This window comes from Sebastes umbrosus, chromosome 8 (assembly GCF_015220745.1).
Source record: "Sebastes umbrosus isolate fSebUmb1 chromosome 8, fSebUmb1.pri, whole genome shotgun sequence".
In the NCBI taxonomy this organism is placed as follows: domain Eukaryota; kingdom Metazoa; phylum Chordata; class Actinopteri; order Perciformes; family Sebastidae; genus Sebastes; species Sebastes umbrosus.
The window spans coordinates 13,528,073-13,545,654 of NC_051276.1; the positions used below are offsets into that span (position 1 = coordinate 13,528,073).

The window sequence follows — 17,582 nt, forward strand, 5'->3', positions numbered from 1 at the left end:
ACCAAGGTCAGGAATGAACTGTGAAGTGCAATTATTTCATTATTTGACTTAATTTCTCTTCTAATCTTATATGGAACAGGCAGGTTAGCTCACCATGCATGCTAACCTTGGACTCTCGTGATGCTGCTTTGTTCTTAAATTCCAGCAACTTGCTGAATACAATGTTATCACCACCAAAACTATTACTAAAAAAAAATAAAGTTGTAATAAAGCACAATTGTCCTGTAAGTGTCTTTCTTGCTTTCTCTCTTTGTTTGAGGATAAACACACGGGGAGTCGATAACCTAGAGATGATATTACAGAACAATGGGTGAATAAACACATAGTTCCTACAAGGTCGCTGTGTGTTTATACGTGTGTGTGTGTGTGTGTGTGTGTGTGTGTGTGTGTTTGTGTATACACTTAAGGGCCAACATGTTTCCGTCACAGGCTCAAGGACGCACGAGTTGACGACATCAACAATCTCTTCTTCTTCTTCTACACCTCCACAAAACAAGTGGGGGATAAAAACCTGTTTTCATGAATTTTTCAGACAAGCGGTGCTTCTCGGGTTGAAGAGCCTCTCCCGTACAGTCAGCTCATGCATTTTTAACGAGGAGAAACACGCCGGACAAAATGCCACGGATTTAAAGTGCAGGTGTAAGGGTGGCTGACCTGGTGTCTTACTATTTTCACAATCCACGCAATTCTTTTCGCACAGCCCGACTCGGGAGCCAGTGATGAATCATGAGAGGAATTGAAATGGAGGCCTGAAGGATGAGCATGGAGGACAAAACAGAGAGAGACATCCTCTATGCATACTATAGCAGAGCTTATTGGTTTGGTAAAATGACTCTGAAACAACCAGCGCCTGTAATGCTTTCTGTGAACTCTTTACTTTAAGCCGCGTTGATTTGAATATCAGGGAGCTGATTGTAGATAATTGCGTGCAGATGATATCATGATGACTGTGTGATTAGGCTCTAATTGCTGAGCAACTTAGTTAGATTTTTTTTATTTTCAATGTCACTAATGAAGCAGATCCAAATGTCTTGAGTGTGCACAAATACTGATACCTGTGGATGCATTTAAAGCTGAAATAAATAATCGATTGAACAATCAGCTGACTGAGAGTTTTCTATTTGAGTGAAAACAATTGTGCTCAGAGTTTAGCAGTGTGGAGTCTTTTTGATGATACATGAGCATAGAAAAAGAATAGAAAATTATATTTCTGAGTACACAAGCTTCAAGTTTTCAGAATTGTGTGCATTGTTCCATTTTCTTGTTTGTATAAAATGGAGGAAAACTGTAATTTTCCAGGAATGCCACCACACACACCCATTTCATAATATTAATAATAATAATAATATATAAAATTTGCAATACGTGCAGTGGGCCATAGGCTCAATCACCATTACGTTACCTCATATGGCTATAGATAGTGACTTAACAGACATTTATTTAAATGAAAATCTTCAAGATTGCCACTTTAAAGTCATTTTTCAAGCAAAAACTATCATATAATCTAATCTCTCTTTAATATTAAATTGAATCTTTTAAGGTATTGGGCTTTTGGTCAGGCAAAACAAGACATTTGAAAATGTCATCTTGGACTTGTGATAGATCATTCATTATTTTCTGACATTCCCATTTTACCACAAAACAGCAACGTGCACATGTATTTTCTTTGCACTTGATTTATTATCTAAGCTTCTGGTCACTTTCTGTGAAATCTTTCCATTTTATAGACCGAAGAGAATAGTTGGCATTAGTTGCAGCCCTAGACGTATTATTTACCCCATTTGTTTGTACGTCTTTGAGTCATTCTTTTCTAATCTCCTCAGCTATTATTTCCTGCTGCTGCGCTCAGGTTAATTATATTCTTTTGATTGAGAAGAAATCACATATTTTCCTCAAGCTCAGGGAAGGAAGGGATACGTTTTATACATTGTGTGGCAGCTCTGCTTAAAAAAGGAAAAATGACTTGCTGACGCTGAAGGAAAGATGGGAATTTCTCTCTCATTTCCTCCATCAGATTTCTTTCAGTGTCCACAGGCTCCATTCAGCTCCTCTCTACCAGCCCTCATCTTTTCACTGCTCTCCTGCTTTTCTTCCTCTCCTTTTCCATGACGTCTTCTCCATTTGTCCCCTTCCTCCTCTTCCTTCTCTGGCTCCACCCCTGTCCCTGACTCTTCATCTTCCCCTCTGCTTCCATATCTCTGCTATTAAAACAACTAAATTATTAAACCTATAGTGATAATCAATCAATAACACTCTTTCTTAGAGGGATAGACCGCTTAATAATTGACTAATCCTGAGGGGACCTCTGCCCCCAGCGAGTACATGAGTGTGAGTGTGTTTGTGTGTGTGTGTGTGTGTGTGTGTGTGTGTGTGCGCATGCGTACAGCCCCTTGGAAGGGTCCATCCATTTGCATTCATGTGCACCTGCATGTGCTTATTGTTCCCTTTGATTGAGGCGAGTGTTATTGAGGTAGACTGGCTCTGATGAGGGTCATGGAGGACTCATTAAACCCTTAACTCTCATTTCTAGAGACGAAGGAAAAGAGAGAGCCATCAATGGATGTAATTAGAATGACTGAGCCACAGGTGCAAAAAGGCTAAACAAACACCTCGCATGATACATCACACAACTTACTCATTTAACGGTGATTCATAAATCTTTAAACCTCCTACCTCTCCATACATATCTCAACCCCTAAAGCCAGATTGTCCTCATTTAACCGGCTAGACTGGAAACAGGAAAGTAACCCTCTTATGAAAACATGTGTCCAGCGAAGCCAAACTTTACAGATCCTTTTCTATGAAGGAAGGAGGCCATTCGGATTCCTGATAAGGTTGTAAGGTGCAAGTCAAATTAATATATTGGGTGTAATTAAATGATTTCATTTTCCAGACGCAGATTTGTATCATTTATAGCTGATTGTATCATTTTGTTTTATTGCTTGGCTTCTAGAAATGGAGAGCATTTGTCATTCGCAAATGAGCTCTACACTGCAGCCACTACTTCACTTTACAGCTGCACTAATCAATACCTTTATGTTAACAATGAAAAAAAGTGTCGCTCATAGAGAATTATCACCGAACTGCAGTTCCCCTCAGCTCTACAGTGTTTTAACATCTTTCAGCTCATTGTTTTGGATTTATGGCCCATGATTTTAATTTTTTGGTTCAGGCTTGCAGCTCTCATGAACCAATGTTTCCAGCTGTGATTCAAATCACTGTGCTGACTGGTGGAGACCAAAACAGAGTTTAAAAGGAGAGTAAATTACATCCAGGAACACAATTTTAATGTCAAACAAACACAGGACTTTCAACCAGGAAACCGTTATTCGAGACCAGTGTTCGTTTTCCCAAAGTATTGTTGAGTTATTTTGAAGTTACTTAGTGACGTTTGAAATGTGTTTTCCATACGTATTTTACTTTCTTAATTTAAAGCTGCAGCAGGCAGAATGTTTTCGGCATCATTGAGCAAAAATTCCATAAGAACCTTTCAGCATAAAAAGAAAGTTTGCTTAGGCTAGTGGGCGGTGCTTGGTATTTCCTCAACTGATGTCAACATGGCGGTCACAAACTTTCTCATTTTACAGCTAAACAGTACAATATAAGATGTTTCTGAAAACATTTGAGGCAAGAAATGAGCATTACAGTAACAGAATATTTATTCATATTTGATTAGCGCTGTCTAGTTTGACCATTTGATCTGAGTTTGCGAGTGATTGACAGCTGCTCAGAGACTGCAGCTGGACGGCAGACTGCAGATCAGCTCTGATTGGTTGTTTTCTTCCAGTCTGTGAAGTCTTGCAGATGCCAATAGGAGCACCGGAGGACACAGAGGCACATGATTTTTTTCCTGTCTCATGCACTACTGTCAGGATATAGTGACCGTTTCATAAAAATAACTTTTTTTTAAATCACATTTGCTCCGGTTCTACCTATTGCAGCTTTAAGGCCAACCATGACGTTTTTCCCTAAACCTAACAAAGTGGTTATTTGTTGTGTAAACCTAACTGCGGCCATTGCATGGCATACAAATGACAAGCGAAAAGGCTAAATGCGTTCTCATGACACACGGATAGTCCTTTTAGTGTTGTGCCTTCCCATGAGATTGGGATGCCATGTTGGATGGGGATCTACACATCACTTATGTCGGTGTTGTTATTAACTTGTTCCCGCTGCCACAAAGTGGCTCAAATAATTGTTTGCTTTTTGGCCAAAGAGTGAGATTGTCACGATGCAGTGAATACAAGGAACAGGGATAGGACACAACTGAAGATGAAGCAGGCAGACAGGATAACTCCAGTGATTTATTTAAGGTATATACAGGCTTACTGGCAGGTAGCCTACATATGGGCAGGCTCAGGATACTGGGTCAGAGTTGGTTTCAGGTTCTGGTGCCTCAAAATGAATGAGACACAGGTGAGGATGACGTGGAAGGCCAGGCAACTGGAGAGCAGATGAGGGAAGTGAGAACAGGTGTGTAGATGGGTGGAGCAGCCAGATGACTGGGAAAGTCTGAGGGCATCTGGTGGAATGATGGGTCCTGGGGGAATAGGGACTGTAGCTGGAGAGCAGGGACAAAGAGACAGATTGTTACAGAGATGAGATGATTGATACAAATCTAATGTGTCTGCATCAAGTACGGATCTGAAGATTTGTGGTGATTAGCCAAGCTTAACATATCAAATTTACATCTGTGCACAAAGATTAATGTAGTTGCGCGCTGAAACTATTTCATGAGGAACAACCGTTTATAAGCCCGCCCAGCAGTTCTGTCAAGTGTCTCAGGCTGTTAGTGCTGGCTGTCTAAACCTCATTTGAGACAACTGTGCCCTACTGTTCTTTTCCAAGTACTTTTTTGTTGACTGTAACTTCCTATAGAACCACAACTTGTCCTTTTTACAGTAGTTCTGTATTTCTGTACAGATTAAACAAACAAGATACAATATATTAATTATCGTAATAAGCTTTAGAGGTGCTGGTAGGCATATTTTTGAACTTTGGAGAGAACCAGGCTAACAGTTTCCCTATGTTTTCAGTCTTTATGCTAAGCTAAGCTAATCACCTCCCGGCTCCAGCACATGGATGTATTACAAAAACTGGATACTTGACCCCAAAATGGCGCCTATTCATTCTAATGAGAACCTGGCCACGCCCACGAGCGCCCGCTCGGCCAATAGTCTTTACGGTGTGATGACGTCACAGATTTTTAAATCGCTTTCCTCGGCTTGAGGAAATTTTTACAAATATAAAACCTCAATGAATCACAAATTCAGAATAGAAAGAGTCATAATCAACCTTGTTTGCAGTTCTAGGTGTCTTGTCAACAGTTTTACAGACATCTATGGGGAAAAGGCTTTTTGGGCCGCAAGGGGATTTTTGCTGCAATACCACGAGTGGCGCTGTATCCAAGTCTCATTATACATCCATAGTAATGCGAGTTGTATCGATCTTCTCATCCCACCCTTGGAAAGAAAGAGAATAAGCATATATTCCATTGAAATTAGCAAAGGAACTTTGGTAATTTTGTAAGTATATGCACCATTCCTCATTTGACAAATTAAGTCCAACAATGTTTTTTTTGTATTTATTATACAACCAAAATCTAGCTCTGTTTGGATCATTATCAGGTTTGTGTATTGTATTACGTGTTCAGTGGAGCTTGTTGTATTGTACACACACTCTGATGCCTTGTGGCTCCTGTGAGTCTTTGCTCTTAACATACCAAAGTGCTTAGAAGCTCTTTCAGTCAGGAATTCACCCCTCATCCCATCTCTGCCTTCTGCATCGATAACAACTCTCTTGTCAATTGCAGCAGTCGAGTACTGGCTGCCTGCCTCAATCCTTAAATTACCTCCTAAATCTTGGAGGAGGGTCACACAACTGCTTTTTCTCGCTGATGGGATTGGGAGCTACCTATTACCTTGACAGTCACTCGGTCAAACGTCGGGGTTGTGCAGGAGGTCACATATTTCAGCCTTTGGTGGATTACAGATGCTTTGACTGACAGCTAAGAGAGAAGACAAAGCATTAGCAGAAAGGATGTCATTGTTTTATGAAAAACAACAGAGGAAACCATGATTACCTCCCTATCTACAGCCATGTTAAATTAGAAAAGAAAAAAAAAGAAAACGCTACGTGTTTCAACTTTAAAGAGATGTTTTGATTGATTGGTCAGGTCAGGGTCTTAAACAACCTGCCTGTCACCTGTCACACACCTGATTTCCCAACAGCCTCCTTGTTGCTGCTGAATGATCGTCTGTTTAAGATTTCTCCATCATCCATCTCTCTGACAATTACCCCTCCGTCAATTAAAGAGGAAGATATAAGCACATGCACATAAAGGATGTTGTAAAAACTGACTTTGAATAATTTATTGTGTTTGCACTTTTACATTAACAGTTTAGATGCGTACGTACAGTAAATGATGGTGCCTGAAAGCACATCGCACTGCAGCTGTTTTAAGAAAACACATGCAAATAGACATAAACACCAGCAAATGAAGAAAACATCTTCACCAATTTGGCAAACATATGAAGCATAACAGAACGAGCCACAAACAGAGACACCATAACCAAATACAGACTCTTATTGAATTTGACTGAGGTTGGAAAATGAGCAAATTAGTTTATTTTTTTCGGATAGCATTGCAGATATCAGCTGTACACCTAATTTAAAGTGAATGTAATGTACAGGCTAATAGCCCCATGGAAAAGCTCAGGGAAGAGGCTGTGGGGCAGTTAACCAGATGTACATTTGCCAAATCAACCAGTTAGTCTTCATCATTGAAGTCTTTTCTCTGGAAAAAACGAAAAATGCAATTCGAAAACACTTCCAATAAGGTATAAATCTCCCCTTTGTAATGCTTGTCATAGTTTGTCTTCGTCGAATGGGCGTAGACTGTATAAGAAGTGGACGAAGTCACGATGACGTCACCCATTGGTTTGTGGACTGCTGCTTTGAAGCCTCGAGGTCGAGATTTTTGCCGTCGCCATATTATTTTTTTGCTACCAGAGGGGACGTCAGAGGGTGGAGCTAAGTATCACTGAATGCTGAATAATTTTTAGGCGACCAAAAAGGGTTATAATTAACATTCATGAGCTGACAACACACTGTGAAAGGGTTAAAGTTGTAAGATGAAAACACGGACAATTCCCAGACCGGACAACGGCATGGTAGCGACCTGTCAATCAACTGAGCTTTTCTATGGGACTAACATGGCCTGTATCACGCTAAGTAATGGAGTGACTGTCAGTGGAGAAAGTGACTCCATCAGCCACAACTATGGCAACAACATTAGTTTTTCGTGTCCCCTGGAAACTTTGTTTTGTAACTTAATTCGGTTTAGTTCTGCACAATTTGAAGTAATTATGTATTTGCTTGTGTTTTCTATATTTGCTTATGTTGCCAGTGTAGTGAACAAAATCTGTGGATATAGAGAGCAGGACGCAGAGAGAGATCACTGCACTGATAGTGTATCTATAGCAGACGTACTTTAACTTACATATTAATCCCACTCCTGAGACACGGTGTGTGTGCCAGCCTGTCTGTGTCTGTCTTTCTCTGGATCCATCATCACCACTCACTCTCTGTTTCACCAGGTTCATTAGGACCGTGTTTTACTGGGCTGTCTCTACCCCGGCGTCCCATGAACTTGCCATGCTTTATGTTAAGTGTGTGTGTGTGTGTGTGCACAGTGTGTTTAGTATGTCCTTGTGTTAACATGAAGGTTATGGCTGTTGACCTTGCTGGCGTCCGTCCATTGACGTCCCTAAGTCGCCTTGGTGTGGACTGGACGCTGACACAGGACTATCAGAGCTTGCTGTCTCCTTGTCTTTTCTTTCACCATCTCTCTCTCTCTTTGACAGAAAGCTGACACAAGAGCTGTCCCTCCTTTCTTCTCACATTCTCAGCATCTTTTTCTTCCTGTTGTGTTATTTCTCCTCTTTCCTCTCTACATTTACCCCCCACCCCCGAAATATCTGCCTTGTGTGTAATTGAGATGCAGGAAACTTTCAGGTAAAATAAATGTAAGTCATCTCTAAATTCCTCCACGTGTAGTTTGACATGAGAACACTATCAGGCACTTCACTGCTGTTGAGAAATATATTCCTTTTGACACTTGCTGTCTAAATTATTGAAAGCAAGCTGATCCTGAATGACACTGGATTTTATATTTATTTCCAAGCGGTACAGAACAGCGTGTTTTGTCTTTCTTCACACCTGCGTACCTCCGAATCTGTCCATAATTGATGTGCAGCTCTAGAGAATCGACATACTTTCCCTAGAGGTTTGTGTGTGTGTTTGTCCATCTAGTATCTCCAGAGTTCTGTCTATGGAGCAATATATACTTCCTGTTTCCTGCTTTGCTGGCCAATGATAACCTGATACACCCTGGAGAGAGCTGCGGGGGCGTCGAGGGGGGAAGTCGAGGAAAAGAGGCAAAGGCTGAGATAGGAAAGAAGTGGAAAGAGACGGGTAGTAAAGTGAAAAGTGAAAAATAAAAGGAGTCAACATACACAGATGAAATGATCAAATCAGTCTCCATTGTGCTGATAAAACAAGCAGGAGCTCTTGGAGTTGATATCATACCGACTTTGTGGGCCTGAGCCACTATCTCTCTGCGTCCAACCTCCTGAGGACACAATGCTGTTCGTTATTCAATTCGTTTTAATTGGTTTCAAGTCTGCCTCATTTGCATATGCATGCTAAGAGGGCATCTTATTGGAGGAGAGGTGGGAATGGAAATGGGTTGAAAAGCACCCGGAGAGAGACAGAGACAGAGAGAGAGAGAGAGAGAGAGAGAGAGAGAGTTGTATAAAGAAAGGCTAAAAGGAGGAATGAATGAACAAACAAGTGAATAACAGACGGGATGTGAGTAAGTGCTTCTAGAAAAATCAGTCTCTCTGGTTACCACGGCAACGAGAGGTGCAAGTTGGCTCTGCTCCCTACGTAACCAATTATGTCTGTGTGTGTGCGTGTGTGTGTGTGTGTGTGTGTGTATCTACTATCTAGGGCTATTCATATGCAAAAGAGAAAAAATGGGTCCATGTGAGCGTCTGTGAAAATGTTTGCAGGGCATTTGATTTGATGTGTTTGCATCTGTCATCTGTGTCAAGCTGTCTTCTGTCGGTTTATCACCAGCTGTGATTTCTGTCCTGCACACACACACACAGACACACACACACACACACACACACACACACATACACACAAGCGAACAAAACCCACCATGTTCGCCCTGTTGTGTTCGAAGACTGTTTACAAAAAGCTGCACAGAAGGGCTTGTAGCTTTACAAGGACACAATTAGAAGTAGCTCCCCCTAGTGACAGATGCGTTCTATGACACATATAGTATCTATTTAGTTGTTAGCTTAGATATTAAAGGGACACACCGCCGATTTTACACATGACGCTCATGTTACAGAGTGTTATAAACTGGAGGTGTCAGGTTAGAAACAATTGGGCATTTAGGATGGGCAGGGAGGGTATAATGAAAGACTATTGAGTTGCATTATGGGAATTGCAGGATCTAGTCTTTCTGTGCCTCCACACCGGCGATTGTGTTTTCGGGTTGTCCGTCTGTCCGGTCCATTCTTGTGAACACGATATCTCAGGAACGCCTGGAGGGAACTTCTTCAAATTTGGCACAAACATCCACCTGAACTCAAGGATGAACTGATTCGATTTTGGTGAAAGGTCAAAGGTCACTGTGACCTCACATCTGTCCCATTCTCGTGATATCTCAGGAACGCCTAGAGGGAATTTCTTCATATTTGACACAAACGTCCGCTTGGACTCAAGGATGAACTGATTCGGTTTTGGAGGTCAAAGGTCACTGTGACTTCCCAAAACACATTTTTTGCTATAACTGAAGAATTCATATGCTAATTATGACAATTTCACACAAATGTCTAATAGAATACAATTATGTAGTGATGACATTTTGGACAGACATGGATGTAAACTGCAACTTGACTGGTTGAAAGAGGCATACCACCGTGAGGCGGTAATTCTAGTTTGACCTAGACTCATACAGGAGACTAAAAGTCAGGATATCTCAGTGGCATGCCGCTTCGAGTTTGATCATTCTGTTTTAAAAATCTGTCCCTTGTGAGTCCCCCAACTTTATTGAAGTGCAATACTACTAAAAAGTACCCTTTAACGTCTATACAGACATAGTTATATTAAGAACAAGAGAGATATGCTTCTTTGCATTGGTTTCCAGTTGATTTTTGAATTTATTTTTCAGGTTTTAGCATTTCCCTAATTTAAAGCAACAAAAAGATTGTGTATTTGCCTCACAGCAAGAAGATCCCGGGTTCGATCCCCGGTCCGGTCTGTGTGGAGTTTGCATGTCCTCCCCTGGGCGCTGTGAATGGGGGGTAGCGTCATCCAGACTAAAAACCTATGCCAAATCAAATATGCGGATCATAAAAATCAGATCTCAGATGATCCGCTGTCGCGACCCCTAACAGAAGCAGCCGAAAGACAAACAAGAACATCTGCTGTTAGGACCTCAAACTATGAAACAGCCTCTTTGTTGAAATCTGTCCTGCTGCCTCACTGACTTCCTTTTGATCTAAAACTAAAAACACATTTTCATAAACTTGCATTACTGCATAGAGTAGTCTTTCTGAGCCCTGTCTCTTTTAACTCTTTTGATTATTTTTTGGCATCTTTATGGAGCAAATCTCCTCTTTGAATTCCAATAATAATTTCTTTATTTTCGTTTTTTATATATTTTTTTTATATTACTTGAAATTGTCAAGGATGATGATTTTGATGAATTCAAGTCAGTTTTAAAGGATCAGTAGCACTCTTGGTCAATGCATTTGCATCTAAATTCATTTACTTTTTGATTATTTTGATAGTTTTGGAAAGTCATACCTGCTCATCTTAACTGGTGTGAGACAGTTGTCTCAGCCTGTTTATTTTTGTATTCATTTCTCTTGTGAAAGTGATTTTTGATGAGACTTTTACCTGGTTATATAACGGGAACCGCCACATAATTGTAGGATTGGATGGGAAAAAATCCTGTGGTTGGTGTCAGGCTGAAACGCTGTGCGTACAGGTTTGAATTTCCTACTTATAGTGCTAGTGGCACCATTTTTAACCATTCAACCATCTTCAAAAGCACTTCTCCCTATCGAAAAGTGTAACAGCTCATACTGCTTAACTCTTTATTGAGGACCTCTGATGCTGAATTACAATGAGATCTCACACACACACACACACACACACACACACATACACACACAGTTTTTCCAGTCTTGTGTGCTGCTGTGACATGCAGCCTATACACACACGTCTTTGTCAGGCCGTTCTTTGTGAACTTGTACCTTTTCATTGGAGCCATTCTGTCCCTCAGTGGGACCACCAGTGAGTTAGACAGGCGGCCAAGTCGGACACTGGCACTAATTGGCTACGCTATTAGAGGCCCACAGAGCCACACTTTGACTACAGAAATGAGCTGGTCGGTGTGAGGATGGAGGCTGGGCACGCTGCCTGCGTGAATGCGTGAGACGGAGGGAGAGAGATTTCTAATTAGGGGTCTCTGATGAACATGAGAAACCTACGGAGGCAGTTCAAAATCCTCCACCCTGCAACACGCACACACACACACACTCTAACCAGAGCGGTTAATTGGTTGGTTGGTACTGGTGTTTGTGGTGGTGGTGGTTGGAGCTCTTTTGTCTGATGCACTTCAGCTGCTCTGATTGACAGCAGGGACAGGAAGTGAGGGCGTGGGGCTTAGAGAGGAAAAGAGCTTTTCTCTCCCCGCTGCCTTCCTCAGATTAACATTCTCCTCCACCTCTCCAAATTCCTCTCGTCCTCTTTCTTCCGCTCTCTCTCTCTCTTCCCTCTGCCATGTCTTACTTTCCTCCTCCTCTGCATCCTTCTGCCCATTTATATCTTCAGCATCATACAATACTTCTTTTGAAGACATGTGCTTATGCTGGCTTTTTGTTGTCCCATTCTCGCCTTGTTCATTTCCTCAGAAGCAAAAGATTAGGTTACTCGGGGGGCACTTAAGCAGCGGAGGTACATTGCTAAACAAATGCTTATACAACTGTGCCACTGACATGAAGTGATTGAGTGTCTACTTATGCTCTATTAGCCCAGAAATAAATCAACTCCAACCGAACCCAGACAGACCTCTGTAGACTGATACCGGTGACGTTACATGTTTCAGGGGTTAATTGTCAGGTTCATGTCATAGTTTTGATAGAAACTACCGCTCCTGATGGCTTCTGTGAAGAAATAAAATCATTTTCTAGTCCTCAAGACTGAGCGGAGAGCTGCTGCGCACCAGGAGGTTGATTGAGGATAAAACATTACATCATCAGATTTTTGCAGCTTCTTCTCTCTGGATTTAACTGCTGCCTGGAAACAAAAACATTATCTCTTTATCACCCGCAAAAATACTCTCGCATTAAAGAGGAATAACTTCCCCTTCTGTCTCTGCAGAGAGGAATAGATCTATAGATAGACAGATACTATAGATCTATAGATAGATCTATAGACATATAGATATATACTGTAGATTGACAGATATAGATAGATAGATCTATAGACAGATAGATATATCTATAGACATTTAGGTAGATCTATAGAAAGGTAGATATATTGAGATAGAGAGAGATCTCTTCCTCTCTGCAGAGACAGAAGAGGAGATTATTCCTCCTATAACAATTTTCCCTTGTCTTATCTGTATAGATAGATCTAGATCTATCTATACAGTAAATAGAATATGATCAGGAATGTGACTAAGGGACTCTACACGAGACAGTATTAAAGGACAGATTCACATTTTTCTAACTGTTCTCAAGCAATACTCACATGCCCATATGTACATTGAAAGAGTTATTGGTCACTGTAATTGTTCTTCCTCTCCACACTGGCTTTAAGTAAAGTCTAAATTGATCTCAATGTAAATATCAGTTAGCTAGTTAGTCAAAATCCAGTGAATATCTTCCATAGTTAGTGTTTTTGTATCAAATTTCTTCTTTGTTTCCAGAGACATTATTTCCCTGCTGAGTAGTGTTGGAGGGATAGTAACACGGTTTTATTAACTTAGACTGCTGAAGCCTCCCATTAGCTTTGGTTGATTTTGTCCCCCATCATTTACACTAAAATGACTTTAGGAAAGGGATATTTTCAGTTTGGACAGGAGGAACAATTACAGCGACCAACAGTGCTTCAAATGTACATATGGACATGTGAGTAATCTCCCCTTCAGCCTGCAAAACCCCAAAAATTCAATACTCAGCCATCACATTACTTATACTGTATCTAAACATAACCATATTCCCTGTACACCTAAACTAAAAGTATTTGTAAATTATCATTTTCATAGCTCGTGTGTCCCAGTTATGCAAACATTTATTCTAATTCTATTTACAAGGAAGTGGATATTGAAAACACAAGTGATTGTTTGGACAAAGTCCAGTTTAACTAAATTATCTAAACCAACGTCAGAGGGTGAAACTAAAGGTGAAAGATAAAACTATGAAAATAAGACCCAGATTGTAAGAGAAACATGTTCCCTGTTAATGTTTTTGGTTTGGTCTGCCAATCACAGCTCTTTCTCCACATAACTCAGTTAGGATCCATTACAGTATAGTTTGAGAGAAAAGGTCCTCATGAGGACGACTGTTTAAGAAAATTTAAATACACCAGACAGTTTACGACATTCACATTTTATTTCCCATGTCTCCACTCTCCAATTTTCTGCGTTACAATCAACTTAAAATGAGTTGCTATCTTGTTTCCCTCAAAACGAACATAAAAACAAGAGTATCCCGACGTAAACTGCTACGGACAAAACATAAATATAACAGTTCTCATAGGGATATTGTTTCACATCATATATCCTTTACACACACGCGCCCAGAAAAATGACCTCCCTGGGTTTATCAGTTGTTCATGAGTAAAATCTGAAAGAAAGTAGAGCCAAGAGAAAGATAGAAAATGAGGGAATGAAAGAGGTTAGAGGGGAGGAGAGAGAGAGAATGATTGGGTAAGGGGGAGTGAGACGGGATAATCAAATTGAAAGAAGAAACACACTGTAAGAGCATTAGCTGAGCTGAATAATGGAATAACTTAAACTCCTACACACACACACACACTTGCACTCATACACTCAAAATGCCTCATATACATACAGGTTTGCATCCCAGAAAAAAACAATATTTAATAAATTACAAAATAAAAACATCGCCATGCGATAGCTGTACAACAGAAGCGTACCTCATCTCCATGAACAAATAAAGAAATAAACAAACTACTTTATACTCTCAATACAAAGCACCATCTGTTATTTATGCATGGGGTTTCTCCTCTGCAAATCCACAAAATGTACACACAGATTTGAGGAACGGATAAAAAGGAAATTAAATTCCAGTATAATTTTTTAAAACATCACAGCAATGTTACCACCAGCTTTGGAGAACTTCAAACTAATGAGGTGACTGAAGTTGAGGTTTGCAAACTGACAAAGTGATGTTTCCATTTAGTTTGTTTCTCTTTGTTTTGCGTGTATAGTGTTTATCCAAAGTGCAAAAGGGTTTTTCTGCTCTCTGCAGCTCATGCGTCTTGTTCGTTACGGCTTTTATTACTATTATTAAAAACACCAACAGTGCGAGTGGATATTTTTACAGTCCATCTTCATGTTTTTAATGCTCTACGTGACAGAGACACTCAAACCAGACCTGTGTTAGAGTTAGTATGTGGTATGTGTTTATATCTGCATTTATGTTATAGTACAAGGTTTGTCTTGATAAAAGACGTGAACATTCTACATTTGAGTGATATAAATAGTTTCAGTTTTGGATAAAGCAAGGCAAACAGCACATGGATTATCGGACTGCGGCCGAAGAAGAGGGAGGGGTTAAAGAGAGGAAGTGAGGTCACGACTCAAGTGTAGTTACATCTGAGTAGGTTTTTCTACATGGGACACTCGGGATGACGTTTGTTTGGTCATCCCTGCATCTCATTTAGACACCACTACCTTGGCTTTTCAGAAAAAAAAAAGGAAGGGAACAAGGAGGCAAGCAAGGAGGTACACAAGGAAGTGTCACCAAAAGGAGTATAAAGTTAAAGTGCAAGACTAAAGCAAGGAAGGACAAAGGAAACAAGAAGGCAGGTTGGTTGGATCTGTAAGCTTGTCAGTGGGGGAGATCCAGTTTCCTCCCATCAGCACCTAACACTGGTTGACTGATGTGTGAGAGGGGATTCAAAAACAGTACCTACAGAAGCCACTGGCTCTATTACACTACCACAGCCCGGTCAGGTAGCTTCAGTGTGAGATCGGCTGTGAGGAAATGAGCGAGTGGACGAGGGTTCAAGTTAAGGATCGGCGGTGCCTGCTGTTTGCTGCTCTGGCTAGCTATACGTGGATCTCAGAGGCTATATGGTGTCTGAGGTCAGGGGTTACAGTTCATGAAGGTTATAGGATGACGGTGAAAGGTGAGAACATTCATTGAGCAACACAGTTGGCTCCAGAGGGCCAACAAAATCAATCCATCTGGGAAAGGAGCACCTCAGCGTAGCCTACGTACCATCATAAAGTGTCTATATAATAGGGTTAGGTGTAAATCTAAGCTAGTCAAAGTGAGAACTGTGTTCTATTTCACCCGTGACATATTTAATTTTAGATCAGCTCATAAGCTCAAATTGCCTGGTGTTAGAGGACATAAAAACCTCAGCGTTAGTCCCTGTGATTCGTCTCAGTGTCCGACAGCTGATCGATGTGATCGGGAGTCCCTTGGACGTCAGTGGCGTGCTCGTTTTCAGGCTCGGCGTCCTCGTCGTTGCTCTCTGCGCTGTAGTCTATCGCCTCCAGAAAGGACGGCTCGTCCTCCTCCATCACATAGGTGGTGGGACTGCTGCTGGATAACAGAATAAATATGTCATTAACTTGTCTCTGTAAGTTAATGATGTGAATAAGCCGGTCACGGTCGAAACTCCTAACCTACATCATTTCAGGACTTTAGAATGGCAGGCACGTTGTACCACTGGTGCCGATGGATAATTTAAATTACAAAATGTATTTCTGTATGCATTATTTTGAGAATTTATATAATAGCACTTCTTAAAAACAAATACACAATTCATATATAGTACTGTATAGCATATAACTGTCATGCTACTGTCCTTCACTCTGAGCTGAACTCAGGCGATTAAGAGAGTAAAACACCCATCTGAAACGAGATTCATGGTCCTTGAAAATGTACTGTTGAGAAGCCCATTTCATGAAAGCACAAACCAAAGATAGCACGACGCACTCATACAAAATGTAAGATTATTAATATGCCAGTTTATTTGGATAAATATTATCTTTGCTTTATGATGGGTTTAGTCAGAAAAATAAAATTGACTGACATGATGCCTGTGATCTTACGGTGAGAGCTGCAACAATTAATCAATTAGTTGTCAACTAATTCGCAAACTATTTTGGTAATCGATTCATCTGTTTGAGTAATTTTTTAAGAAAAAAAAAAGTACAAATTCTCTGATTCAAGCTTCTTAAATGTGAATATTTTCTGGTTTCTTTACTCCTCTATGACAGTAAACTGAATATCTTTGAGTTGCCACCCCATATACAGGGCAGATGAGGTGGTTTGGCACTGGAGAACTTGGATGTTGATGAACCAGGTTGATAAGCAGGAGGAGTAGTGTAAAAAAAATGGCATTTATTAACAAAAAGTTCACTGAAACAAAGGGCAAAAATGAAACCCAGGAAATGATATGAAACTACATTTAAACTGAATCAAAAGAACACCAAACAAAAGAAAACTGCAGCCTCACAGCAAGCTGCCACCTCCTTTTCCCCCTCTTACTCCAGTGAAGGGGATTTTATCTTCTCAGCCTCATATAACTGGAACGTACCACCTGACCAGGTAAGTATAGGGTGAGCTAAACCGAGCAAGCATCCAAAATCACACAGAATAATGAACAGACCATTAATACAAGATCTCTAAGTTACCGCTGACATCTCAATCTATCTATCGGCACTCACACATACCAATGAGCCCACCAACCATTATAGAATGTCATTTACTGCTGAACTATATCACCTATATCATCCTACATCTTAACGGAGCCCAGCCCCTCCCTGCTAAGAGGACATAATGAGGCAACCCTGTTTGCACTTTCCTTGATTGAGTTGCCGAGCAGCTAATCTACACCACCATCCCAGGCAGGACAACAAAATCCTATGAGCCCATAAAACAAACTAGACAAGCTTGTGTCATTTATACACACTACTTGACATCGTATCAAATAAATTGAAACATTGGACTGAAAAATCAACAATTAAACAGACACAAAACACTGTTCATGTTGGGGACCAGGGCCCAGTGAAAAGGGAGAAAGGCAACCTTTTCACATGGACAAAACAAGACATTTGAGAACGTCATCTCAGGCTTTGGGAAACACTGGTTGACATTTTTCACCATTTTAATGGCATTTTATAGACCAAACAACTAATTCATTAATCAAGTAAATAATCAACAGATTAATTGACAATGAAAATAATTGTTAGTTGCAGCCCCACCCCTCACAGCATTTAGACGATGTCT

The 17,582-nt window shown here is 40.6% G+C and overlaps 1 protein-coding gene across 6 annotated transcripts in view; it reads right to left on the reverse strand.

The window, feature by feature from the left end:
• Positions 1 to 4,296: 4,296 nt before the first annotated feature.
• The window catches only part of agtpbp1 (ATP/GTP binding protein 1), a 44,037-nt gene continuing 30,751 nt past the window's right edge, over positions 4,297 to 17,582 (reverse strand). For 4 of the 6 annotated variants that reach the window (XM_037777457.1, XM_037777459.1, XM_037777456.1 and 1 more), the window contains one exon: positions 13,685 to 15,890. In XM_037777457.1, coding sequence (XP_037633385.1) covers positions 15,710 to 15,890 — 181 coding nt within the window. In that variant the 3' untranslated portion in view covers positions 13,685 to 15,709. Of the gene's footprint in view, positions 4,562 to 5,920; positions 6,008 to 13,684; positions 15,891 to 17,582 lie in introns of those variants that run through there. The other 2 variants (XR_005207851.1, XM_037777458.1) reach the window with 2 other exon arrangements.